The 27,488-nt window shown below is 54.5% G+C and overlaps 1 protein-coding gene across 1 annotated transcript in view; it reads right to left on the bottom strand.

Moving 5' to 3' along the window:
* The window catches only part of ADAMTS15 (ADAM metallopeptidase with thrombospondin type 1 motif 15), a 153,722-nt gene that overhangs the window by 6,877 nt on the left and 119,357 nt on the right, over positions 1–27,488 (bottom strand). The window contains exons 5-7 of the mRNA XM_075328662.1: positions 4,441–4,618; positions 3,345–3,520; positions 2–177 (exon numbers count right to left, since the gene is read on the bottom strand). Of these exons, the coding sequence (XP_075184777.1) occupies positions 2–177; positions 3,345–3,520; positions 4,441–4,618 (530 nt within the window). The remainder of the gene's footprint in view (position 1; positions 178–3,344; positions 3,521–4,440; positions 4,619–27,488) is intronic.

Genomic DNA, 27,488 nt, shown 5'->3' with positions numbered 1-27,488 from the left:
CATGGGTTTAGTAAAAAGTCCAGAGATCTTCTTGCAGCTCTTATTGTCCCCGCCACACACTCGGCACTTGTCAAATTTCTTTTTGGATCCAAGTTGGCCGTCACATCCAGCGTTGATGCATTTGCCTTGCACGCACACAGCGGTGGAGTCGGGGGCACAAGGGGTCCCATCAATGACCTGGGTGGTGGAGAAATGACAATGTTAGAAGTGGGTGACGTTATAGACCCGTCCAAGTGTCTAATGTGGCTACATGAGCTGCAAGCGGAGGGCGCCACGTGCCGCAGGATAATACATGGAGCATCGGCAGAAGATGCACAAATCAGAGACAGGAACAGTACAGCAATGTGACGGAAAGTTCCCCTGGCTGAGCAGGTGCTCAGCATCCTCTCCCGAGCCACGTGCCTGGGCTGCACTGGTGGCACATAGAAAAACATCTCTGCCCCTGCACCCCCGTACTTGGGGCTTCTTTCCCCCAATACTCGGTGCTGCTCTCCCCTGGCACTAGGTGCTGCTCTCCTCCAGTTCTCGGTGCTGCTCTCCTCCAGTTCTCGGTGCTGCCCTCCCCCAGTTCTCGTTGCTGCCCTCCCCTGGCACTCGGTGCTGCCCTCCCTCAGTTCTCAGTGCTGCTCTCCCCCAGTTCTCAGTGCTGCTCTCCCCTGGCACTAGGTGCTGCTCGCCCCCAGTTCTCGGTGCTGCTCTCCCCTAGTTCTCGGTGCTGCTCTCCCCCAGTTCTCGGTGCTGCCCTCCCCCAGTTCTCGGTGCTGCTCTCCTCCAGTTCTCGGTGCTGCTCTCCTCCAGTTCTCGGTGCTGCCCTCCCCCAGTTCTCGGTGCTGCCCTCCCCCAGTTCTCAGTGCTGCTCTCCCCTGGAACTAGGTGCTGCTCTCCCCCAGTTCTCGGTGCTGCCCTCCCCCAGTTCTCAGTGCTGCTCTCCTCCAGTTCTCGGTGCTGCTCTCCCCCAGTTCTCAATGCTGCTCTCCTCCAGTTCTCGGTGCTGCTCTCCTAAAGTTCTCGGTGCTGCCCTCCCTCAGTTCTCAGTGCTGCTCTCCCCTAGCACTAGGTGCTGCTCTGCCCCAGTTCTCGGTGCTGCTCTCCCCCAGTTCTCGGTGCTGCTCTCCCCCAGTTCTCGGTGCTGCTCTCCCCCAGTTCTCGGTGCTCCTCTCCTCCAGTTCTCGGTGCTGCTCTCCTCCAGTTCTCGGTGCTGCTCTCCTCCAGTTCTCGGTGCTGCTCTCCCCCAGTTCTCGGTGCTGCTCTCCCCCAGTTCTCGGTGCTGCCCTCCCCCAGTTCTCGGTGCTGCTCTCCTCCAGTTCTCGGTGCTGCCCTCCCCCAGTTCTCGGTGCTGCTCTCCTCCAGTTCTCGGTGATGCTCTCCTCCAGTTCTCGGTGCTGCTCTCCTCCAGTTCTCGGTGCTGCTCTCCCCCAGTTCTCGGTGCTGCTCTCCCCCAGTTCTCGGTGCTGCTCTCCCCCAGTTCTCGGTGCTCCTCTCCTCCAGTTCTCGGTGCTGCTCTCCTCCAGTTCTCGGTGCTGCTCTCCTCCAGTTCTCGGTGCTGCTCTCCCCCAGTTCTCGGTGCTGCTCTCCCCCAGTTCTCGGTGCTGCCCTCCCCCAGTTCTCAGTGCTGCTCTCCTCCAGTTCTCGGTGCTGCCCTCCCCCAGTTCTCAGTGCTGCTCTCCTCCAGTTCTCGGTGCTGCTCTCCTCCAGTTCTCGGTGCTGCTCTCCTCCAGTTCTCAGTGCTGCTCTCCCCTGGCACTAGGTGCTGCTCTCCCCTGGCACTAGGTGCTGCTCTCCCCCAGTTCTCGGTGCTGCTCTCCTCCAGTTCTCGGTGCTGCTCTCCTCCAGTTCTCGGTGCTGCTCTCCTCCAGTTCTCGGTGCTGCTCTCCCCCAGTTCTCGGTGCTGCTCTCCCCCAGTTCTCGGTGCTGCTCTCCCCCAGTTCTCGGTGCTGCTCTCCCCCAGTTCTCGGTGCTGCTCTCCCCCAGTTCTCGGTGCTGCTCTCCCCCAGTTCTCAGTGCTGCTCTCCTCCAGTTCTCCGTGCTGCTCTCCTCCAGTTCTCCGTGCTGCTCTCCCCCAGTTGTCGGTGCTGCTCTCCCCCAGTTGTCGGTGCTCCTCTCCCCCAGTTTTCGGTGCTGCCCTCCCCCGGTTCTCGGTGCTGCTCTCCCCTGGCACTCGGTGCTGCTCTCCCCTGGCACTTGGTGCTACCCTCCCCTGGCACTCGGTGCTGCCCTCCCCTGGCACTTGGTGCTGCTCTCCTCCAGTTCTCGGTGCTGCTCTCCTCCAGTTCTCGGTGCTGCTCTCCTCCAGTTCTCGGTGCTGCTCTCCCCCAGTTGTCGGTGCTGCTCTCCCCCAGTTGTCGGTGCTCCTCTCCCCCAGTTCTCGGTGCTGCTCTCCCCTGGCACTCGGTGCTGCTCTCCCCTGGCACTCGGTGCTGCTCTCCCCTGGCACTCGGTGCTACCCTCCCCTGGCACTCGGTGCTGCCCTCCCCTGTCACTCGGTGCTGCTCTCCTCTGGCACTCGGTGCTGCTCTCCTCCAGTTCTCGGTGCTGCTCTCCTCCAGTTCTCGGTGCTGCTCTCCTCCAGTTCTCGGTGCTGCTCTCCTCCAGTTCTCGGTGCTGCTCTCCTCCAGTTCTCGGTGCTGCTCTCCTCCAGTTCTCGGTGCTGCTCTCCTCCAGTTCTCCGTGCTGCTCTCCCCCAGTTCTCCGTGCTGCTCTCCCCCAGTTCTCCGTGCTGCTCTCCCCCAGTTCTCCGTGCTGCTCTCCCCCAGTTCTCCGTGCTGCTCTCCCCCAGTTCTCCGTGCTGCTCTCCCCCAGTTCTCGGTGCTGCTCTCTTCCAGTTCCCGGTGCTGCTCTCTTCCAGTTCCCGGTGCTGCTCTCCCCCAGTTCCCGGTGCTGCTCTCCCCCAGTTCTCCGTGCTGCTCTCCCCCAGTTCTCCGTGCTGCTCTCCCCCAGTTCTCCGTGCTGCTCTCCCCCAGTTCTCCGTGCTGCTCTCCCCCAGTTCTCGGTGCTGCTCTCCCCCAGTTCTCAGTGCTGCTCTCCTCCAGTTCCCGGTCCTGCTCTCCCCCAGTTCTCCGTGCTGCTCTCCCCCAGTTCTCGGTGCTGCTCTCCCCCAGTTCTCGGTGCTGCTCTCCCCCAGTTCTCGGTGCTGCTCTCCCCCAGTTCTCGGTGCTGCTCTCCCCCAGTTCTCGGTGCTGCTCTCCCCCAGTTCTCGGTGCTGCTCTCCCCCAGTTCTCGATGCTGCTCTCCCCTGGCACTCGGTGCTGCCCTCCCCTGGCACTCGGTGCTGCCCTCCCCTGGCACTCGGTGCTGCTATCCCCCTGTACTTGGTGCTGTACACATTTCTTCCCCACTGCACTAACCTTTGGTGCCAGCACATAGAAGTAGCCGGTGCCGTTGGCTCTGCAGATGAGTTTGCATTTGTCCCTCGGTGACACCCCGGAGTATTTGGGGACCCATCCAACCGTGGACGTCAGGCGATTTGTACTGTGATTGAAGCCATTGAAAGCCTCGCACTGCTCCTCCCGGAAACTCCGCCCTGCGCCAGAGAAGCCTCCAGTCACCACACGTCACACCAACCGGCAGAGCCGACATGTGATATACACAGCGCTGTACCCCGGTGTGACCTCATCATATAGGTGATATACACAGCGCTGTACCCGGTGTGACCTCATCATACATGTGATATACACAGCGCTGTACCCCGGTGTGACCTCATCATATAGGTGATATACACAGCGCTGTACCCGGTGTGACCTCATCATACATGTGATATACACAGCGCTGTACCCGGTGTGACCTCATCATACATGTGATATACACAGCGCTGTACCCCGGTGTGACCTCATCATACATGTGATATACACAGCGCTGTACCCCGGTGTGACCTCATCATACATGTGATATACACAGCGCTGTACCCGGTGTGACCTCATCATACAGGTGATATACACAGCGCTGTACCCCGGTGTGACCTCATCATACATGTGATATACACAGCGCTGTACCCCGGTGTGACCTCATCATACAGGTGATATACACAGCGCTGTACCCCGGTGTGACCTCATCATACATGTGATATACACAGCGCTGTACCCCGGTGTGACCTCATCATACAGGTGATATACACAGCGCTGTACCCCGGTGTGACCTCATCATACATGTGATATACACAGCGCTGTACCCGGTGTGACCTCATCATACATGTGATATACACGGCGCTGTACCTGGTGTGACCTCATCATACATGTGATATACACAGCGCTGTACCCGGTGTGACCTCATCATACAGGTGATATACACAGCGCTGTACCCGGTGTGACCTCATCATACATGTGATATACACGGCGCTGTACCCGGTGTGACCTCATCATACATGTGATATACACGGCGCTGTACCCGGTGTGACCTCATCATACAGGTGATATACACAGCGCTGTACCCGGTGTGACCTCTTACCAATGTCTGGGCAGGGGTTCAGCGCACATGATCTGTATTTCACGCGCAGACCCTCACAATAGGCTCCTCCATGGGACGGCTCTGGATTGTTGCACTCTCGTTTGGCCAGCTGCACCCCCCCTCCGCAGCTCCGGGAGCACCGCACATAGGGGCTCCACTTACCCCATGATCCGTCCACCTGTAAAGAGGGAAAACAAGCAAAAGCTGAACCGGAGGTGCAAAGTATGTGCCCCCCACCGCGCTGCGATCCAAAGACCCCGGTACAGTCAGATTATTGGGAACTGTTACTGCTGACTGACGGGGATAATTGTACATATCTAATATATAAAGCTGAGTGTGTGTGCGTGTATGTGTGCGTATATGTGTGCGTGTGTGTGCGTATATGTGTGTGTGTGTGCGTATATATGTGTGTGTGTGTGTGCGTATATGTGTGTGCGTGTGTGTGCGTATATATGTGTGTGTGTGTGCGTATATATGTGTGCGTGTGTGTGCGTATATGTGTGTGTGTGTGTGTGTGCGTATATATGTGTGTGTGTGTGTGTATGTATATGTGTGTGTGTGTGTGTATATATGTGTGTGTGGGTGTGTGTGTATATCTGTGTGTGTGTGTGTGTGTGTGTGTGCGCGTGTGTGTGTGTATGTATGTATGTATGTCCGGGATTGGCATCCGCACCGTCGCAGCTACAGCCACAAACTTTGCACACTCACACGTCTGGACCCCGAGAGCGTCATAGTCTATGTATTGAGGGGAAATTTTAACCCCGCACTTTACAGTTATTCGCCAAAAAACCTGCCTCCATTAAAGCGAATGGAGCTGGGAGCCACAGTGCAGCCAGAACTTCAGAAGAATGCGCAGCCACACCCTTATATGGAATGTTGGCGTGTCACAATGCAGCCAGGGAAAGAAACAGACATAGACAGGGTAAGAGACAGACACAAAGAGACAGACACAGACAGGGAAAGAGGCAGACACAGACAGGGTAAGAAACAGACATAGACAAGGTAAGAGACAGACACAAAGAGACAGACAAAGAGACAGACTGACAGGGAAAGAGACAGACAGGGAAAGAGAGGGAAAGAGAGAGACAGGTTAAGAGACAGACACAGACAGAGACAGACACAGGGAAACAGACAGACAGGGAAAGAAAGGGAAATAGACAGACAGAGTAAGAGACAGACAAAGAGACAGACATGGGGAAAGAGACAGATGGAAAGAGGGAAAGAGACAGACAGGGAAAGAGAGGGAAAGAGACAGGGAAAGTGACAGATAGACAGACAGGGAAAGAGACAGACAGACAAAGAGAGAGACAGAGAGATATATACAGAGGGGGAGACAGACATTATAATTACATTTCTATCTATTTGTTTTGTGGTTTTTGTGTGCAGAATACATTTTTGTTAATACATTCTATTTTGTTAACAGCAGTTATTAGCCTGGGCGAAGCCGGGTAGTACAGCTAGTATATATATATACATATATACCAGCTGTGCGCTTGTGGGGCCGGATCCACACAGTCTTGTAGTCTATAGGCCCCGTTACACGCAGCGACTTATCTAATGATATATTGCCGGGGTCACGAATTCCGTGACGCACATCCGGCATCGTTAGCGACGTCGTTGCGTGTGACACAAACGAGCGACCATTAACGATGGAAAATATTCACCAAATCGTCCATCGTTGACACGTCGTTCATTTTCAAAAAATCGTTGATTGTTGAGGACGCAGGTTGTTCGTCGTTCCCATGGCAGCAGACATCGCTACGTGTGACACGTCGGGAACGACGAACACAGCTTACCTGCGGCCTCCGGCAATGAGGAAGGAAGGAGGTGGGCGGGATGTTATGTCCCACTCATCTCCGCCCCTCCGCTTCTATTGGGCGTCCGCTTAGTGACGCCGCTGTGACGCTGCACGGACCGCCGCCTTGGAAAGGAGGCCACAGCGACGTCACTAGCAGGTAAGTCCATGTGACGGGTCCTAACGATATTCTGTGCCACGGGCAGCGATTTGCCCGTGACGCACAAACGACGGGGGCGGGTATGCTCGCTAGCGATATCGCTGCGTGTAACAGGGCCTTAAGTCTGGACTGCTTTTCCTGGAGGTGAATCAGGGACGGTGATTTCTAGACGTGTGAATGTGGCCCTATAGCGGGGTCATTACACAGCACAATGCACAGCGGATGTGGGGCCGGGGATATGTGTCAGCCAGGTACAGAATACCACGCTCCGAGGTGTGCCAATACCTGTGCCGGCAGCTCTGCCCATACACGTCTGTGCCCAACCATACCAGGAAGAGACAAGGACCCATGGAAGCCATCATCAAGGAATCAGCCCACACAGAGGATGGGGAATGGGGTCACCAAAATCATACCAATGAGGCCACCAGCACCCCCATGTACATGTGGCAGGAGAGCATTATGTTCCCCTATAATCTACACTAGGTATCTGTTCTGCTGTCTGGACATCTGCGCAGCTGTGCAGGCAACATCTGTGCTGTGTACACTTCCGCTGCAGTGCTCACGCAGGGTCTTGGATGTCTGCACCTGCACTTGCTCTGTTGTCCAGGCATCTTCTCGGGTGTCTGTGCACGTGCTTCATTGTCCAGGCATCTTCTCGGGTGTCTGTGCCTGTGCTTCGTTGTCCAGGCATCTTCTCGGGTGTCTGTGCACGTGCTTCATTGTCCAGGCATCTTCTCGGGTGTCTGTGCACGTGCTTCATTGTCCAGGCATCTTCTCAGGTGTCTGTGCACGTGCTTCATTGTCCAGGCATCTTCTCAGGTGTCTGTGCACGTGCTTCGTTGTACAGGCATCTTTTCGGGTGTATGTGCCTGCGCTTCGTTGTCCAGGCATCTTCTCGGGTGTCTGCACCTGCGCTTCGTTGGCCAGGCATCTTCTCGGGTGTCTGCACCTGCGCTTCGTTGTCCAGGCATCTTCTCGGGTGTCTGTGCCTGTGCTTCGTTGTCCAGGCATCTTCTCGGGTGTCTGTGCCTGCGCTTCGTTGTCCAGGCATCTTCTCGGGTGTCTGCACGTGCTTCATTGTACAGGCATCTTCTCGGGTGTCTGTGCCTGTGCTTGGTTGTCCAGGCATCTTCTCAGGTGTCTGTGCACGTGCTTCATTGTCCAGGCATCTTCTCGGGTGTCTGTGCACGTGCTTCATTGTACAGGCATCTTCTCAGGTGTGTGCACCTGCGCTTCGTTGTACAGGATTCTTCTCGGGTGTCTGTGCCTGTGCTTCGTTGTCCAGGCATCTTCTCGGGTGTCTGTGCCTGTGCTTGGTTGTCCAGGCATCTTCTCGGGTGTCTGTGCACGTGCTTCGTTGTACAGAATTCTTCTCGGGTGTCTGTGCACGTGCTTCGTTGTACAGGATTCTTCTCGGGTGTCTGTGCATGTGCTTCGTTGTACAGGATTCTTCTCGGGTGTCTGCACCTACGCTTCGTTGTCCAGGCATCTTCTCAGGTGTCTGCACCTGCGCTTCGTTGTCCAGGCATCTTCTCAGGTGTCTGCACCTGCGCTTCGTTGTCCAGGCATCTTCTCGGGTGCCTGCGCCTATGGTTGTCTGTCCAGGCACCTTCTCGGGTGCCCGCTCCTATGGTTGTCTGTCCAGGCATCTTCTCGGGTGCCCGCTCCTATGGTTTTCTGTCCAGGCATCTTCTCAGGTGCCCGCTCCTATGGTTGTCTGTCCAGGCATCTTCTCGGGTGCCCGCGCCTATGGTTGTCTGTCCAGGCATCTTCTCGGGTGCCTGCGCTTCCGCTCTTTTGCCAGTGTCTGTCTATAGAGCTTACATTATATATACACCCTGTGATTGCTGTAATGGATTTGGATGGATGACGATTGGCCCCTGCGGGGTTCCTATATATTGGGGTACGTAGGTCCCTCTGCTTTTCCCTCCCATACATGACCTCTGGTGTGGAGGGGGCATGCTCGCTATGTCTGTGCACCCTCGGGCCCCTGGAGCAGCAGTCGTGAACATGTTTGATGTTGTAGATGGAGAGCGTCATGGAAGTTACACAACTCTCATCCGTCATATTAACGACCCTCAGAGCAAACACTAACAGATGTGAGTGTACCGCCACAGTCATCTGCCGGGCACAGAACCACACGTACCAGCGCAGAGCGCAGGCTGCCGGCCACCTCGCTGTCACGCCTGTACGGAGCCTGTGTGTACACCGATGCATACGGCAGTTACAGTCCTGTATGAAGGGGACAAATTGGGCCGTTTGCGGTTCATCTGACGGCGTCTTCAGGGGGTAACGGGTGGGATTTGGGGCTCGTTACTCATCTCCTTCACCGCAGCTCTGCTACATCTGCTGCAGATTTATCACATTCATGTGACATCAATGCCAGGAATGTGTTCTCCGTGTTGTGTCGGAGGGACGAGGTCTCGGCGTGTCCTGATGCCTCCACACAGCTGCCTCCACACAGCTGCCTCCACACAGCTGCCTCTCCGGGCAGCCATTACCACGCTGCAGTCACACTGTCTGCCCACCATCCTCCGCAGGACCTTCTCACCATATATACACAGGCAGGCAGCCATTACCACGCTGCAGCCATCCTCCGCAGGACCTTCTCACCATATACACACAGGCGGGCAGCCATTACCACGCTGCAGCCATCCTCCGCAGGACCTTCTCACCATATATATACAGGCGGGCAGCCATTACCACGCTGCAGCCATCCTCCGCAGGACCTTCTCACCATATACACACAGGCGGGCAGCCATTACCACACTGCAGCCATCCTCCGCAGGACCTTCTCACCATATATACACAGGCAGGCAGCCATTACCACGCTGCAGCCATCCTCCGCAGGACCTTCTCACCATATACACACAGGCGAGCAGCCATTACCACGCTGCAGTCATCCTCCGCAGGACCTTCTCACCATATATACACAGGCAGGCAGCCATTACCACGCTGCAGCCATCCTCCGCAGGACCTTCTCACCATATACACACAGGCGGGCAGCCATTACCACGCTGCAGCCATCCTCCGCAGGACCTTCTCACCATATACACACAGGCGGGCAGCCATTACCACACTGCAGCCATCCTCCGCAGGACCTTCTCACCATATACACACAGGCAGGCAGCCATTACCACGCTGCAGCCATCCTCCGCAGGACCTTCTCACCATATACACACAGGCGGGCAGCCATTACCACGCTGCAGCCATCCTCCGCAGGACCTTCTCACCATATATACACAGGCGGGCAGCCATTACCACGCTGCAGCCATCCTCCGCAGGACCTTCTCACCATATACACACAGGCGGGCAACCATTACCACACTGCAGCCAAACTCCGTAGGACCTTCTCACCATATATACACAGGCGGGCAGCCATTACCACGCTGCATTCATCCTCCGCAGGACCTTCTCACCATATACACACAGGCGGGCAGCCATTACCACGCTGCAGCCATCCTCCGCAGGACCTTCTCACCATATACACACAGGCGGGCAGCCATTACCACGCTGCAGTCATCCTCCGCAGGACCTTCTCGCCATATACACACAGGCAGGCAGCCACTACCACGCTGCAGTCATCCTCCGCAGGACCTTATCACCATATATACACAGGCGGGCAGCCATTACCACGCTGCACTCATCCTCCGCAGGACCTTCTCACCATATACACACAGGCGGGCAGCCATTACCACGCTGCAGCCAACCTCCGCAGGACCTTCTCACCATATATACACAGGCGGGCAGCCATTACCACGCTGCAGCCATCCTCCGCAGGACCTTCTCACCATATACACACAGGCGGGCAGCCATTACCACGCTGCATTCATCCTCCGCAGGACCTTCTCACCATATACACACAGGCGAGCAGCCATTACCACGCTGCAGTCATCCTCCGCAGGACCTTCTCACCATGTACACACAGGCGGGCAGCCATTACCACACTGCAGTCATCCTCCGCAGGACCTTCTCACCATGTACACACAGGCAGGCAGCCATTACCACGCTGCAGTCATCCTCCGCAGGACCTTCTCACCATATACACACAGGCGGGCAGCCATTACCACGCTGCAGTCATCCTCCGCAGGACCTTCTCACCATATACACACAGGCGGGCAGCCATTACCACGCTGCATTCATCCTCCGCAGGACCTTCTCACCATATACACACAGGCGGGCAGCCATTACCACGCTGCAGTCATCCTCCGCAGGACCTTCTCACCATGTACACACAGGCGGGCAGCCATTACCACACTGCAGTCATCCTCCGCAGGACCTTCTCACCATGTACACACAGGCGGGCAGCCATTACCACGCTGCAGTCATCCTCCGCAGGACCTTCTCACCATGTACACACAGGCGGGTAGCCATTACCACGCTGCACTCATCCTCCGCAGAACCTTCTCACCATATACACAGGCGGGCAGCCATAACCACGCTGCAGTCATCCTCCGCAGGACCTTCTCACCATATACACACAGGCGGGCAGCCATTACCACGCTGCACTCATCCTCCGCAGAACCTTCTCACCATATACACACAGGCGGGCAGCCATTACCACGCTGCATTCATCCTCCGCAGGACCTTCTCACCATATACACACAGGCGGGCAGCCATTACCACGCTGCAGTCATCCTCCGCAGGACCTTCTCACCATGTACACACAGGCGGGCAGCCATTACCACACTGCAGTCATCCTCCGCAGGACCTTCTCACCATGTACACACAGGCGGGCAGCCATTACCACGCTGCAGTCATCCTCCGCAGGACCTTCTCACCATGTACACACAGGCGGGTAGCCATTACCACGCTGCACTCATCCTCCGCAGAACCTTCTCACCATATACACACAGGCGGGCAGCCATAACCACGCTGCAGTCATCCTCCGCAGGACCTTCTCACCATATACACACAGGCGGACAGCCATAACCACGCTGCAGTCATCCTCCGCAGGACCTTCTCACCATATACACACAGGCAGGCAGCCATTACCACGCTGCAGTCATCTTCCGCAGGACCTTCTCACCATATACACACAGGCGGGCAGCCATAACCACGCTGCAGTCATCCTCCGCAGGACCTTCTCACCATATACACACAGGCGGGCAGCCATTACCACGCTGCAGTCATCCTCCGCAGGACCTTCTCACCATATATCACACAGGCGGGCAGGAGCTGGCACCGGGCGCCACCGCCAACCTCGTCAGCATTAACTCCAGCGGTGGAGCAACACGCCCGACCCCACCCGCTTCTCACCACATTAATAGTGGGGTGACAGTCATGTGATGGTACACGCATGCATGTACAGCATATCACAAAAGTCAGTACACCCCTAACATCTCTGTACATAGTCTCTCCTCTCCTGACCCTGTGATACATTATGCAGTGTCAGTGCGCAGCTTGTATACAATGTGCAGTGTCAGTGCGCAGCTTGTATACAATGTACAGTGTCAGTGTGCAGCTTGTATACAATGTACAGTGTCAGTGTGCAGCTTGTATACAATGTAAAGTGTCATGGTGCAGCTTGTATGGAATGTGCAGTGTCAGTGCGCAGCTTGTATACAATGTGCAGTGTCAGTGCGCAGCTTGTATACAATGTGCAGTGTCAGTGTGCAGCTTGTATACAATGTACAGTGTCATGGTGCAGCTTGTATGGAATGTGCAGTGTCAGTGCGCAGCTTGTATATAATGTACAGTGTCATGGTGCAGTTTGTATGGAATGTGCAATGTCAGTGCACAGCTTGTATACAATGTACAGTGTCAGTTCGCAGCTTATATACAATGTACAGTGTCAGTGCGAAGCTTATATACAATGTACAGTGTCAGTGTGCAGCTTGTATACAATGTACAGTGTCAGTGTGCAGCTTGTATACAATGTACAGTGTCAGTGTGCAGCTTGTATACAATGTACAGTGTCATTGCGCAGCTTGTATACAATGTACAGTGTCAGTGCGCAGCTTGTATACAATGTACAGTGTCATTGCGCAGCTTGTATACAATGTAGTGTCAGTGCGCAGCTTGTATAGAATGTGCAGTGTCAGTGTGCAGCTTGTATGCAATGTGCAGTGTCAGTGTGCAGCTTATATACAATGTACAGTGTCAGTGCGCAGTTTGTATACAATGTACAGTGTCAGTGCGCAGCTTGTATACAATGTACAGTGTCAGTGCGCAGCTTGTATACAATGTACAGTGTCAGTGCGCAGCTTGTATACAATGTACAGTGTCAGTGTGCAGCCTGTATACAATGTGCAGTGTCAGTGTGCAGCTTGTATAACAGTGTAAATAACTCATCACAACTATTAATGTATAAACTGCTGGCAAAAAAAATTAGTACACCCCTAAGTGCAAATGGCCACCTTGTGTCCTTGGTGTGATTATTTTGTGGGCACCATTATTTTCCAGCTTCTTACTTCTTTGGGTCTGGAGGTCACTAGATCTTCACAGGAGCCGCTGGATCCTCTTCATCCGCCATGACGACATCCCGGAGCTGGTGGATGTTACAGACCTCGCGCTCCTCCACCTTCTGTGTGAGGAGGCCCCACAGATGCTCCATAGGGGTCAGGTCTGGAGACGCTCGGCCGGTCCTCCACCTTCTGTATGAGGAGGCCCCACAGATGCTCCATAGGGGTCAGTCAGGTCTGGAGATGCTCGGCCGGTCCGCCACCTTCTGTATAAGGAGGCCCCACAGATGCTCTATAGGGGTCAGGTCTGGAGACGCTCGGCCGGTCCAGCACCTTCTGTATGAGGTGGCTCCACAGATGCTCCATAGGGGTCAAGTCTGGAGATGCTCGGCCGGTCCTCCACCTTCTGTATGAGGAGGCCCCACAGATGCTCCATAGGGGTCAGGTCTGGAGACGCTCGGCCGGTCCAGCACCTTCTGTATGAGGAGGCCCCACATATACTCCATAGGGGTCAGGTCTGGAGACGCTCGGCCGGTCCGCCACCTTCTGTATGAGGAGGCCCCACAGATGCTCCATAGGGGTCAAGTCTGGAGATGCTCGGCCGGTCCTCCACCTTCTGTATGAGGAGGCCCCACAGATGCTCCATAGGGGTCAGGTCTGGAGACGCTCGGCCGGTCCAGCACCTTCTGTGTGAGGAGGCCCCACATATACTCCATAGGGGTCAGGTCTGGAGACGCTCGGCCGGTCCGCCACCTTCTGTATGAGGAGGCCCCACAGATGCTCCATAGGGGTCAGGTCTGGAGACGCTCGGCATGTCCTCCGCCTTCTGTATGAGGAGGCCCCACAGATGCTCCATAGGGGTCAGGTCTGGAGACGCTCGGCCGGTCCAGCACCTTCTGTATGAGGTGGCTCCACAGATGCTCCATAGGGGTCAGGTTTGGAGATGCTCGGCCGGTCCTCCACCTTCTGTATGAGGATGCCCCACAGATGCTCCATAGGGGTCAGGTCTGGAGACGCTCGGCCGGTCCGCCACCTTCTGTATGAGGAGGCCCCACAGATGCTCCATAGGGGTCAGGTCTGGAGACGCTCGGCCGGTCTTCCACCTTCTGTATGAGGAGGCCCCACAGATGCTCCATAGGGGTCAGGTCTGGAGACGCTCGGCTGGTCCTCCACCTTCTGTATGAGGAGGCCCCACAGATGCTCCATAGGGGTCAGGTCTGGAGACGCTCGGCCGGTCCAGCACCTTCTGTATGAGGTGGTTCCACAGATGCTCCATAGGGGTCAGGTTTGGAGATGCTCGGCCGGTCCTCCACCTTCTGTATGAGGATGCCCCACAGATGCTCCATAGGGGTCAGGTCTGGAGACGCTCGGCCGGTCCGCCACCTTCTGTATGAGGAGGCCCCACAGATGCTCCATAGGGGTCAGGTCTGGAGACGCTCGGCCGGTCCTCCACCTTCTGTATGAGGATGCCCCACAGATGCTCCATAGGGGTCAGGTCTGGAGACGCTCGGCCGGTCCAGCACCTTCTGTATGAGGAGGCCCCACAGATGCTCCATAGGGGTCAGGTCTGGAGACGCTCGGCCGGTCCTCCACCTTCTGTGTGAGGAGGCCCCACAGATGCTCCATAGGGGTCAGGTCTGGAGACTCTCGGCCGGTCCTCCACCTTCTGTATGAGGATGCCCCACAGATGCTCCATAGGGGTCAGGTTTGGAGATGCTCGGCCGGTCCTCCACCTTCTGTATGAGGATGCCCCACAGATGCTCCATAGGGGTCAGGTTTGGAGATGTTCAGTCGGTCCTCCACCTTCTGTATGAGGAGGCCCCACAGATGCTCCATAGGGGTCAGGTCTGGAGACGCTCGGCCGGTCCGCCACCTTCTGTATGAGGAGGCCCCACAGATGCTCCATAGGGGTCAGGTCTGGAGACGGTCGGACGGTCCTCCACCTTCTGTATGAGGATGCCCCACAGATGCTCCATAGGGGTCAGGTCTGGAGACGCTCGGCTGGTCCTCCACCTTCTGTATGAGGAGGCCCCACAGATGCTCCATAGGGGTCAGTCAGGTCTGGAAACGTTCGGCCGGTCCAGCACCTTCTGTATGAGGAGGCCCCACAGATGCTCCATAGGGGTCAGGTCTGGAGACGCTCGGCTGGTCCTCCACCTTCTGTATGAGGAGGCCCCACAGATGCTCCATAGGGGTCAGTCAGGTCTGGAGACGCTCGGCCGGTCCAGCACCTTCACCCTCAGTGTCTGTAGTGAGGCAGTGGTGGTCTTGGAGGTGTTTGGGATCTTATGTTGAAATATGAAGGAAGGGGATCCTGCTCTGCTTCTGTGTCACAGGACATGTTGCCATTCATGGTTCCCTTAATGGTCTGTAGCCCCACAACTGGCAGCACTCATGCAGCCCCAAACCATGAGCTTCCACCACCATGCCGGACTGTTGGCAGGACACATTTGTCTTTGTCCTCCTCGCCTGGAGCCTCTGCACACGCTGACACCATCTGATCCTAATAAGTTTATCTTGGTCTCATCAGACACAGGACGGTTCTAGTAATCCATGCCCTAAATCTGCTTGTCTTCAGGAGACTGCAGCTTTCTTGTGTATCAACTTTAGAAGAGGCTTCCTTCTGGGAAGACAGCCATGCAGAGCAATGTGCTGCAGTGTGCGGTGTATGGCCTGAGCACTGACAGGCAAACACCTCACCCCTGTTTTCTCTGCAGCAATGCTGGCCGCAGGCATACGTCTATTCTGAACAGTCGGCAATGGTGAGGCCTGTTCTGAGTAGATCCTGTCTGGTTATACCTCTGTATGGTCTTGGCCACCGGGTTGAAGTTCAGGGTCAGGGAACTTCTTCTTATAGCCTCGGCCATTTTTATGTACAGCAATAATTCTTATTTTCAGATCCTTAGAGAATTCTTTGCCACTGACCAGTATGAGGAATGTGAGCGATAACACCGAATATAACACACACCCCCCATTCGCACCGGGAACCTTGTAACAGTAATGAGTCACATGACACCGGGGAGGGCAATGGATAATTTGGCACAATTTGGCATTTTCACTTGGCGTGTACTCACTTTTGTTGCCAGCGGTGTAAACATAAAGGCTGTGTGCTGAGTCATTTACACTTTTATACACGCTGCACACTGACACTGCACATTGTATACAAGCTGCACACTGACACTGCACATTGTATACAAGCTGTACACTGTATACAGGCTGCACACTGACACTGTACATTGTATACAGGCTGCACACTGTACATTGAATACACGCTGCACACTGATACTGTACATTGTATACAACCTGTACAGTCACACTGCACATTGTATACAGGCTGCACACTGACACTGTACATTGTATACAGGCTGCACACTGACACTGCACATTGTATACAGGCTGCACACTGACACTGCACATTGTATACAAGCTGTACACTGACACTGCACATTGTATACAGGCTGCACACTGACACTGTACATTGTATACAAGCTGCACACTGACACTGCACATTGTATACAGGCTGCACACTGACACTGTACATTGTATACAAGCTGCACACTGACACTGTACATTGTATACAAGCTGCGCACTGACACTGTACATTTTATACAAGCTGCGCACTGACACTGCACATTGTATCACAGGGTCAGATCTGCAGCGCTGTCCCAGGATAAGCTATAATACAATATCTAGATAAGTGTGAGGAGCGGACTGATCTTTGTTATATACTGTGTGTGTATATATACTGTGTGTGTGTGTGTGTGTGTGTACAGTTAGGTCCAGAAATATTTGGACAGTGACAAGTTTTGTTATTTTAGCTGTTTACAAAAACATGTTCAGAAATACAATTCTATATATAATATGGGCTGAAAGTGCACACTCCCAGCTGCAATATGAGAGTTTTCACATCCAAATCGGAGAAAGGGTTTAGGAATCATAGCTCTGTAATGCATAGCCTCCTCTTTTTCAAGGGACCAAAAGTAATTGGACAAGGGACTCTAAGGGCTGCAATTAACTCTGAAGGCGTCTCCCTCGTTAACCTGAAATCAATGAAGTAGTTAAAAGGTCTGGGGGTGATTACAGGTGTGTGGTTTTGCATTTGTAAGCTGTTGCTGTGACCAGACAACATGCGGTCTAAGGAACTCTCAATTGAGGTGAAGCAGAAAATCCTGAGGCTGAAAAAAAAGAAAAACTCCATCAGAGAGATAGCAGACATGCTTGGAGTAGCAAAATCAACAGTCGGGCACATTCTGAGAAAAAAGGAATTGACTGGTGAGCTTGGGAACTCAAAAAGGCCTGGGCGTCCACAGATGACAACAGTGGTGGATGATCGCCGCATACTTTCTTTGGTGAAGAACCCGTTCACAACATCAACTGAAGTCCAGAACACTCTCAGTGAAGTAGGTGTATCTGTCTCTAAGTCAACAGTAAAGAGAAAACTCCATGAAAGTAAATACAAAGGGTTCACATCTAGATGCAAACCATTCATCAATTCCAAAAATAGACAGGCCAGAGTTACATTTGCTGAAAAACACCTCATGAAGCCAGCTCAGTTCTGGAAAAGTATTCTATGGACAGATGAGACCAAGATCAACCTGTACCAGAATGATGGGAAGAAAAAAGTGTGGAGAAGAAAGGGAACGGCACATGATCCAAGGCACACCACACCCTCTGTAAAACATGGTGGAGGCAACGTGATGGCATGGGCATGCATGGCTTTCAATGGCACTGGGTCACTTGTGTTTATTGATGACATAACAGCAGACAAGAGTAGCCGGATGAATTCTGAAGTGTACCGGGATATACTTTCAGCCCAGATTCAGCCTAATGCCGCAAAGTTGATCGTACGGCGCTTCATAGTACAGATGGACAATAACTCCAAGCATACAGCCAAAGCTACCCAGTAGTTCATGAGTGCAAAAAAGTGGAACCTTCTGCAATGGCCAAGTCAATCACCAGATCTTAACCCAATTGAGCATGCATTTCACTTGCTCAAATCCAGACTTAAGACGGAAAGACCCACAAACAAGCAAGCCCTGAAGGCTGCGGCTGTAAAGGCCTGGCAAAGCATTAAGAAGGAGGAAACCCAGCGTTTGGTGATGTCCATGGGTTCCAGAATTAAGGCAGTGATTGCCTCCAAAGGATTCGCAACAAAATATTGAAAATAAAAATATTTTGTTTGGGTTTGGTTTATTTGTCCAATTACTTTTGACCTCCTAAAATGTGGAGTGTTTGTAAAGAAATGTGACAATTCCTACAATTTCTATCAGATATTTTTGTTCAAACCTTCAAATTAACCCTTTCACGACCGGCCGATTTTTCGCTTTCCGTTTTTTTTTTTCGCCATTCTTTTTCTGAAAGACGTAACTTTTTTATTTTTCAGTCAATATGGTCATGTGAGGGCTCATTTTTTGCGGAACGAGCTGTACTTTTAAATGAAACCATCAGTTTTACCATATTGTGTACTAGAAAATGGCAAAAAAATTCCAAATGCTGAAAAATTGCAAAAAAAGTGCGATAGCACTATGGTTTTTGAGATATTTTATTCACTGTGTTCACTATATGGTAAAACTGATGTGTGGGTGTGATGCCTCAGGTCAGTGCGAGTTCGTAGACACCAAACATGTATAGGTTTACTTTTATATAAGGGGTTAAAAAAAAATCGGAAGTTTGTCCGAAAAAAGTGGCGCACGTTTTACGCCATATTCCGTGACCCGTAGCGTTCTCATTTTTCGGGATCTTAGGCTCAATGACGGCTTATTTTTTGCGTCTCGAGCTGACGTTTTTAACGGTACCATTTTTGCGCAGATGCTACGTTTTGATCGCCTCTTATTGCATTTTGCGCAAAAGTTGTGGCGACAAAAAAACGTCGTTTTGGCGTTTGGAATTTTTTTGCCGCTACGCCGTTTACTGATCAGATTAATTGATTTTATATTTTGATAGATCGGGCGTTTCTGAACGCGGCGATACCAAATGTGTGTATATTTTTTATTTTTTTAACCCTTTAATTTTCAATGGGGCGAATGGGGGGTGATTTGAACTTTTAGGTTTTTTTGTTTTTTTTTAATTTTTTAAAACTTATTTTTTTACTTTTTTTTTTTATTTTACTAGTCCCCCTAGGGGGCTATTGCGATCAGCATTCCGATCGCTCTGCAGTATCTGCTGATCACAGCTGGAAGGCTGTAAACAGCAGATACGCTGTCTTTCTCTTTTGCTGTGCCCCGGGCACAGCGAAAGTGAAACCAATTCATGTGTAGTACAGGAGTCATCACATGACCCTGTACTACCATGACAACTATCGGGAGTCACGTGATCGCGTCACGTGACTTCCGGTTTCGGCGGTAAGTAAAACTTTACCGCGATTGCGCTTATAATGGCGCTGTCATGTATTGACAGCGCCATTATAAGGGGTTAATCGGCACGAGCAGATAACGATTCTGCTTGTGCCTAGCAGGCACACATCTCAGCTGTGAAAATCAGCTGAGATGTGTGCCGATCGCGGCATGCTGCCGCCGGAGGACCGCGGGCAGTAAGATTATGTCATTTAGGACGTAATTTTACGGCCCGCGGTCGTTAAGGGGTTAAACGTTACAATCTGCACTTGAATTCTGTTGTAGAGGTTTCATTTCACATCCAATGTGGTGGCATGCAGAGCGCAACTCGCCAAAATTGTGTCACTGGCCAAAGATTTCTGGACCTAACTGTATATATACTGTGTGTGTGTATGTATATACTGTGTGTGTATGTATGTGTGTGTGTGTGTGTGTGTGTGTGTGTGTGTGTGTGTGTGTGTGTGTGTGTGTGTGTGTGTGTGTATATATACTGTGTGTATGTATGTATGTATGTATGTATGTATGTGTGTGTGTATGTGTGTGTGTGTGTGTATATATATATATATCTATATATATAATTGCCTTATTCTGTCTGTCTGTCTATCTGTCTTGCTCCAAAATTGTGTCCTTACGGTGACACAAAGCTGATTGGCCGCTGGGCTCGCCATGGCCCTGCCCCCCACACGGATTGGCCGCTTGCCCAGGCTGCGCCCCCACACGGATTGGCCGGCCGCTCGCCCAGGCTCCGCCCCCCCACAGATTGGCCTCTCGCCCCGGCACCCTGCAGGCATTGGCAACTCGGCCACGCCCCGCCCCCCTCACGCAATGCACGCTAGCTCTGGCCCCGCCCCCCCCAAGCATTCCCCGAACCGACACGGAGACACGACTCCCAGGTGAGTACTGTACCCCCGGGAGCCCACATCAGCGTACGCCGCCAACCCAGCCGACACATACCCTCGCATTGCTGGGGCTGGCCGGCGTATGCTGGTGTGGGCACCCGTGCGAGCGGGGGACGAGATACGCTGGTAACCATGGTAGCATAGTTACCAGCGCATCAAGGTCCTGCAGCGGCGGAACATACGTGTGAGTGTATGCGATCGGATCTGTGAGTGTCGGCAGAGGAGCACGGCGTGCTGGAGGAGGCTGGGAGGAGAGAGGCAGATCCTTGGGAAGGCTGGGATGGGGAGGCTGAGAGAAGAGAGGCTGATGCTGGGGGAGGCTGAGGCTGGGGTAGGCTGGGAGGAGAGAGGCTGATGCTGGGGACCGAAAAGGCTGATGCTGGGAGGAGAGAGGCTGATGCTGGGGGAGGCTGAGGCTGGGGGAGGCTGGGAGGAGAGAGGCTGATGCTGGGAGGAGAGAGGCTGATGCTGGGAGGAGAGAGGCTGATGCTGGGAGGAGAGAGAGGCTGATGCTTGGAGGAGAGAGGCTGATGTTGGGGGAGGCTGAGGCTGGGGTAGGCTGGGAGGAGAGAGGCTGATGCTGGGAGGAGAGAGGCTGATGCTGGGAGGAGAGAGGCTGATGCTGGGAAGAGAGCGGCTGATGCTGGGAAGAGAGCGGCTGATGCTGGGAAGAGAGAGGCTGATGCTGGGAAGAGAGAGGCTGATGCTGGGAGGAGAGAGGCTGATGCTGGGGGAGGCTGATGCTGGGGGAGGCTGAGGCTGGGGTAGGCTGGGAGGAGAGAGGCTGATGCTGAGGACAGAAAAGGCTGATGCTGGGAGGAGAGAGGCTGATGCTGGGGGAGGCTGAGGCTGGGGTAGGCTGGGAGGAGAGAGGCTGATGCTGGGAGGAGAGAGGCTGATGCTGGGAGGAGAGAGGCTGATGCTAGGGACAGAAAAGGCTGATGCTGGGAGGAGAGAGGCTGATGCCAGGGACAGAAAAGGCTGATGCTGGGAGGAGAGAGGCTGATGCTGGGGACAGAGAGGCTGATGCTGGGGACAGAGAGGCTGATGCTGGGAGGAGAGAGGCTGATGCTGCGGGTAGAGAGGCTGATGCTGGTGCAGCATGGGGGATGGAGCACGATGGGGGGTGCGCAGCATGGGGGATGGAGCACGATGGGGGGTGCGCAGCATGGGGGATGGAGCACGTTTGGGAGTGCGCAGCATGGCGGATGGAGCACGTTTGGGAGTGCGCAGCATGGCGGATGGAGCACGTTTGGGAGTGCGCAGCATGGCGGATGGAGCACGTTTGGGAGTGCGCAGCATGGCGGATGGAGCACGTTTGGGAGTGCGCAGCATGGCGGATGGAGCACGTTTGGGAGTGCGGAGTATGGCGGATGGAGCACGTTTGGGAGTGCGCAGCATGGCGGATGGACCACGTTTGGGAGTGCGCAGCATGGCGGATGGAGCACGTTTGGGAGTGCGCAGCATGGCGGATGGAGCACGTTTGGGAGTGCGCAGCATGGGGGATGGAGCACGATGGGGGGTGCGCAGCATGGGGGATGGAGCACGTTTGGGAGTGCGCAGCATGGCGGATGGAGCACGTTTGGGAGTGCGCAGCATGGCGGATGGAGCACGTTTGGGAGTGCGCAGCATGGCGGATGGAGCACGTTTGGGAGTGCGCAGCATGGCGGATGGAGCACGTTTGGGAGTGCGGAGTATGGCGGATGGAGCACGTTTGGGAGTGCGCAGCATGGCGGATGGACCACGTTTGGGAGTGCGCAGCATGGCGGATGGAGCACGTTTGGGAGTGCGCAGCATGGCGGATGGCGCACGTTTGGGAGTGCGCAGCATGGCGGATGGAGCACATTTGGGAGTGTCAGTATGGCGGATGGAACACGATGGGGAGTGCGCTGCATGGGGGATGGAGCACGATGGGGAGTGCGGAGTATGGCGGATGGAGCACGTTTGGGAGTGCGCAGCATGGCGGATGGAGCACGTTTGGGAGTTCGCAGCATGGTGGATGGAGTATGTTTGGGAGTGCGCAGCATGGCGGATGGAGCACGTTTGGGAGTGCGCAGCATGGGAGATGGAGCACGATGGGGGGTGCGCTGCATGGGGGATGGAGCACGATGGGGAGTGCGCTGCATGGGGGATGGAGCACGATGGGAAGTGCACACCTCCCCCCAACACACACACACACGCGCGCACTGCACAACACACCACACACACACTGTGAACCACAAACAACTGCCCTACACAGACACCCACACACACAGACAACGCTGCACACACACAACACCCAACACACAAACACCGTGGCACACACAAATATACGCACATACCGCACAACACACACATTGCACAAAACATACCTCCCCCCAAAACACACCACACACACAAACCGCGCAACACACACACACACAACGCTACAGACACACAGCGCTCCACAAACAACGCAACACACATACAACACCGCTCTCACCCCCCGTCACACCCAGACAACACCCAGAACATGTACAGCGCCCTACACAAACACTTGGTAACTACACACAACAGCATCTATCTATCTATCTATCTATATATATATATATATATATATATTATATATATAAATAAAACAAAAATCATACATGAACTACACAATACGTAAATTCTAGAATACCCGATGCGTAGAATCGGGCCACCTTCTAGTATATATATATATATATATAGGCTGTAGCTGACTCCAGGGAGCTCTTCTGGAAAGATGCAAAGTAAAGGCCGCTTTACATGCAACAACATCGCTAGCGAGATATCGCTGGGGTCACGGAATTCGTGACGCACATGCGTTCTTGTTAGCGACGTCGTTGCGTGTGACACGTACGAGCGACCGCTAACGATCAAAAATACTCACCTAATCGTTGATCGTTGACCAGTTCCCAAATATCGCTGCTGCTGCAGCACGCTGGTTGTTCCTCGTTCCTGCGGCAGAACACATCGCTACGTGTGACACCGCAGGAACTAGGAACATCACCTTACCTGCAACCGCCCGCAATGACGAAGGAAAGAGGTGGGCGGGATGTTACGCCCGCTCTTCTCCGCCCCCTCCGATTAGTGACGCCGCTGTGACACCGAACGAACCGCCCCCTTAGAAAGGAGGCCACAGCGACGTCGCAGGGCAGGTATGTGTGTGTGACGGGTCTGAGCGATGTTGTGCGCAACGGGCAGCGATTTGTCCGTGATGCACAAACGACGGGAGCGGGTACGCTCGCTAGCGATATCTCTGCGTGTAAAGCCCCCTTAACTGAAGAATTGAGTAATGTAAATCCTCTCAGTAACCGGTGATCAGTCACTGAATACTGAGGATGGAGGAGACGGGCGGACACTGAATACTGAGGACGGAGAAGACGGGCAGTCACTGAATACTGAGGACGGAGGAGACGGCAGTCACTGAATACTGAGGACGGAGGAAACGGCAGTCACTGGATACTGAAGACGGAGGAGAACGAGCGATCACTGAATACTGAGGACGGAGGAGACAGGTGGTCACTGAATACTGAGGACGGAGGAGACGGGCGATCACTGAATACTGAAGATGGAGGAAAAGGCAGTCACTGAATGCTGAGGACGGAGGAGAACGAGCGATCACTGAATACTGAGGACGGAGGAGAACGGGCAATCACTGCATACTGAGGAGACGGGCGGTCACTGAATACTGAGGACGGAGGAGACGGCAATCACTGGATACTGAGGACGGAGGAGACGGCAGTCACTGGATACTGAGGATGGAGGAGACAGGCGGTAACTGAATACTGAGGACGGAGGAGACGGGCGATCACTGAATACTGAGGATGGAGGAGACGGCAGTCACTGGATACTGAGGACGGAGGAGACGGGCGATCACTGAATACTGAGGACGGAGGAGAACGAGCGATCACTGAATACTGAGGATGGAGGAGAACGGGCAATCACAGAATACTGAGGAGACGGACGGTCACTGAATACTGAGGATGGAGGAGACGGGCGGTCACTGGATACTGAGGATGGAGGAGACGGGCGGTCACTGGATACTGAGGTCGGAGAAGACGGCAGTCACTGGATACTGAGGTCGGAGGAGACGGCAGTCACTGGATACTGAGGACGGAGGAGACGGGCGGTCACTGAATACTGAGGATGGAGGAGACGGGCGGTCACTGAATACTGAGGACGGAGGAGACGGGCGATCACTGAATACTGAGGAGACGGGCGGTCACTGAATACTGAGGATGGAGGAGACGGGCGGTCACTGGATACTGAGGTCGGAGGAGACGGCAGTCACTAGATACTGAGGACGGAGGAGACAGACAGTCCCTGAATACTGAGGACGGAGGAGATGGGCGATCACTGAATACTGAGGACGGAGGAGACGGCAGTCACTGGATACTGAGGACGGAGGAGACGGGCGGTCACTGAATACTGAGGACGGAGGAGACGGGCGATCACTGAATACTGAGGACGGAGGAGACGGGCGATCACTGAATACTGAGGATGGAGGAAAACGGGCGATCACTGAATACTGAGGACGGAGGAGACGGGCGATCACTGAATACTGAGGACGGAGGAGAACGGGCGATCACTGAATACTGAGGACGGAGAAGACGGGCGGTCACTGGATACTGAGGTCGGAGGAGACGGCAGTCACTGGATACTGAGGTCGGAGGAGACGGCAGTCACTAGATACTGAGGACGGAGGAGACAGACGGTCACTGAATACTGAGGACGGAGGAGACGGGCGATCACTGAATACTGAGGACGGAGGAGACGGCAGTCACTGGATACTGAGGACGGAGGAGACGGGCGGTCACTGAATACTGAGGACGGAGGAGACGGGCGATCACTGAATACGGAGGACGGAGGAGATGGGCGATCACTGAATACGGAGGACGGAGGAGACGGGCGATCACTGAATACGGAGGACGGAGGAGACGGGCGATCACTGAATACTGAGGACGGAGGAGACGGGCGATCACTGAATACTGAGGATGGAGGAGGCGGCCGGTTACTGGATACTGAGGTCGGAGGAGACGGCAGTCACTGGATACTGAGGTCGGAGGAGACGGCAGTCACTGGATACTGAGGACGGAGGAGACGGCAGTCACTGGATACTGAGGACGGAGGAGACAGACGGTCACTGAATACTGAGGACGGAGGAGACGGGCGATCACTGAATACTGAGGACGGAGGAGACGGCAGTCACTGGATACTGAGGACGGAGGAGACGGGCGGTCACTGAATACTGAGGACGGAGGAGACGGGCGATCACTGAATATTGAGGACGGAGGAGATGGGCGATCACTGAAAACTGAGGATGGAGGAGACGGCAGTCACTGGATACTGAGGACGGAGGAGACGGGCGATCACTGAATACTGAGGACGGAGGAGAACGAGCGATCACTGAATACTGAGGACGGAGGAGAACGGGCAATCACTGAATACTGAGGAGACGGGCGGTCACTGAATACTGAGGAGACGGGCGGTCACTGAATACTGAGGACGGAGGAGACGGCAGTCACTGGAAACTGAGGACGGAGGAGACGGGCGATCACTGAATACTGAGGAGACGGGCGGTCACTGAATACTGAGGATGGAGGAGGTGGGCGGTCACTGGATACTGAGGACGGAGGAGACGGCAGTCACTGGATACTGAGGTCGGAGGAGACGGCAGTCACTGAATACTGAGGACGGAGGAGACGGCAGTCACTGAATACTGAGGACGGAGGAGACGGCAGTCACTGGATACTGAAGACGGAGGAGAACGAGCGATCACTGAATACTGAGGATGGAGGAGACGGCAGTCACTGAATACTGAGGACGGAGGAGACGGGCGATCACTGAATACTGAAGACGGAGGAAACGGCAGTCACTGAATACTGAGGACGGAGGAGAACGAGCGATCACTGAATACTGAGGACGGAGGAGAACGGGCAATCACTGAATACTGAGGAGACGGGCGGTCACTGAATACTGAGGACGGAGGAGACGGCAGTCACTGGATACTGAGGACGGAGGAGAAGGCAGTCACTGGATACTGAGGACGGAGGAGACAGGCGGTCACTGAATACTGAGGACGGAGGAGACGGGCGATCACTGAAAACTGAGGACGGAGGAGACAGCAGTCACTGGATACTGAGGACGGAGGAGACGGGCGATCACTGAATACTGAGGACGGAGGAGAACGAGCGATCACTGAATACTGAGGACGGAGGAGAACGGGCAATCACTGAATACTGAGGAGACGGGCGGTCACTGAATACTGAGGAGACGGGCGGTCACTGAATACTGAGGACGGAGGAGACGGCAGTCACTGGAAACTGAGGACGGAGGAGACGGCAGTCACTGGATACTGAGGACGGAGGAGACAGGCGATCACTGAATACTGAGGACGGAGGAGACGGCAGTCACTGGATACTGAGGACGAGGAGACGGGCAATCACTGAATACTGAGGACGGAGGAGAACGGACAATCACTGAATACTGAGGAGACGGGCGGTCACTGAATACTGAGGAGACGGGCGGTCACTGAATACTGAGGACGGAGGAGACTTCAGTCACTGGATACTGAAAATGGAGGAGACGGCAGTCACTGGATATTGAGGACGGAGGAGACAGGCGGTCACTGAATACTGAGGACGGAGGAGACGGGCGGTCACTGAATACTGAGGACGGAGGAGACGGGCGATCACTGAATACTGAGGACGGAGGAGACGGGCAATCACTGAATACTGAGGAGACGGGCGGTCACTGAATACTGAGGATGGAGGAGACGGGCGGTCACTGGATACTGAGGTCGGAGGAGACGGCAGTCACTGGATACTGAGGACGGAGGAGACGGGCGGTCACTGAATACTGAGCATGGAGGAGACGGGCGGTCACTGAATACTGAGGACGGAGGAGACGGGCGATCACTGAATACTGAGGAGACGGGCGGTCACTGAATACTGAGGATGGAGGAGACGGGCGGTCACTAGATACTGAGGTCGGAGGAGACGGCAGTCACTGGATACGGAGGTCGGAGGAGACGGCAGTCACTAGATACTGAGGACGGAGGAGACAGACAGTCACTGAATACTGAGGACGGAGGAGACGGGCGATCACTGAATACTGAGGACGGAGGAGACGGGCGATCACTGAATACTGAGGACGGAGGAGACGGGCGGTCACTGAATACTGAGGACGGAGGAGACGGGCGGTCACTGAATACTGAGGACGGAGGAGACGGGCGATCACTGAATACTGAGGACGGAGGAGAACGGGCGATCACTGAATACTGAGGATGGAGGAGACGGGCGATCACTGAATACTGAGGATGGAGGAGAACGGGCGATCACTGAATACTGAGGATGGAGGAGGCGGGCGGTCACTGGATACTGAGGTCGGAGGAGACGGCAGTCACTGGATACTGAGGTCGGAGGAGACGGCAGTCACTGGATACTGAAGACGGAGGAGACGGGCGGTCACTGA

The sequence above is a fragment of the Anomaloglossus baeobatrachus genome, chromosome 11 (genome assembly GCF_048569485.1).
Source record: "Anomaloglossus baeobatrachus isolate aAnoBae1 chromosome 11, aAnoBae1.hap1, whole genome shotgun sequence".
Lineage (NCBI taxonomy): Eukaryota > Metazoa > Chordata > Amphibia > Anura > Aromobatidae > Anomaloglossus > Anomaloglossus baeobatrachus.
This window is presented reverse-complemented; position numbering and strand designations above follow the sequence as displayed.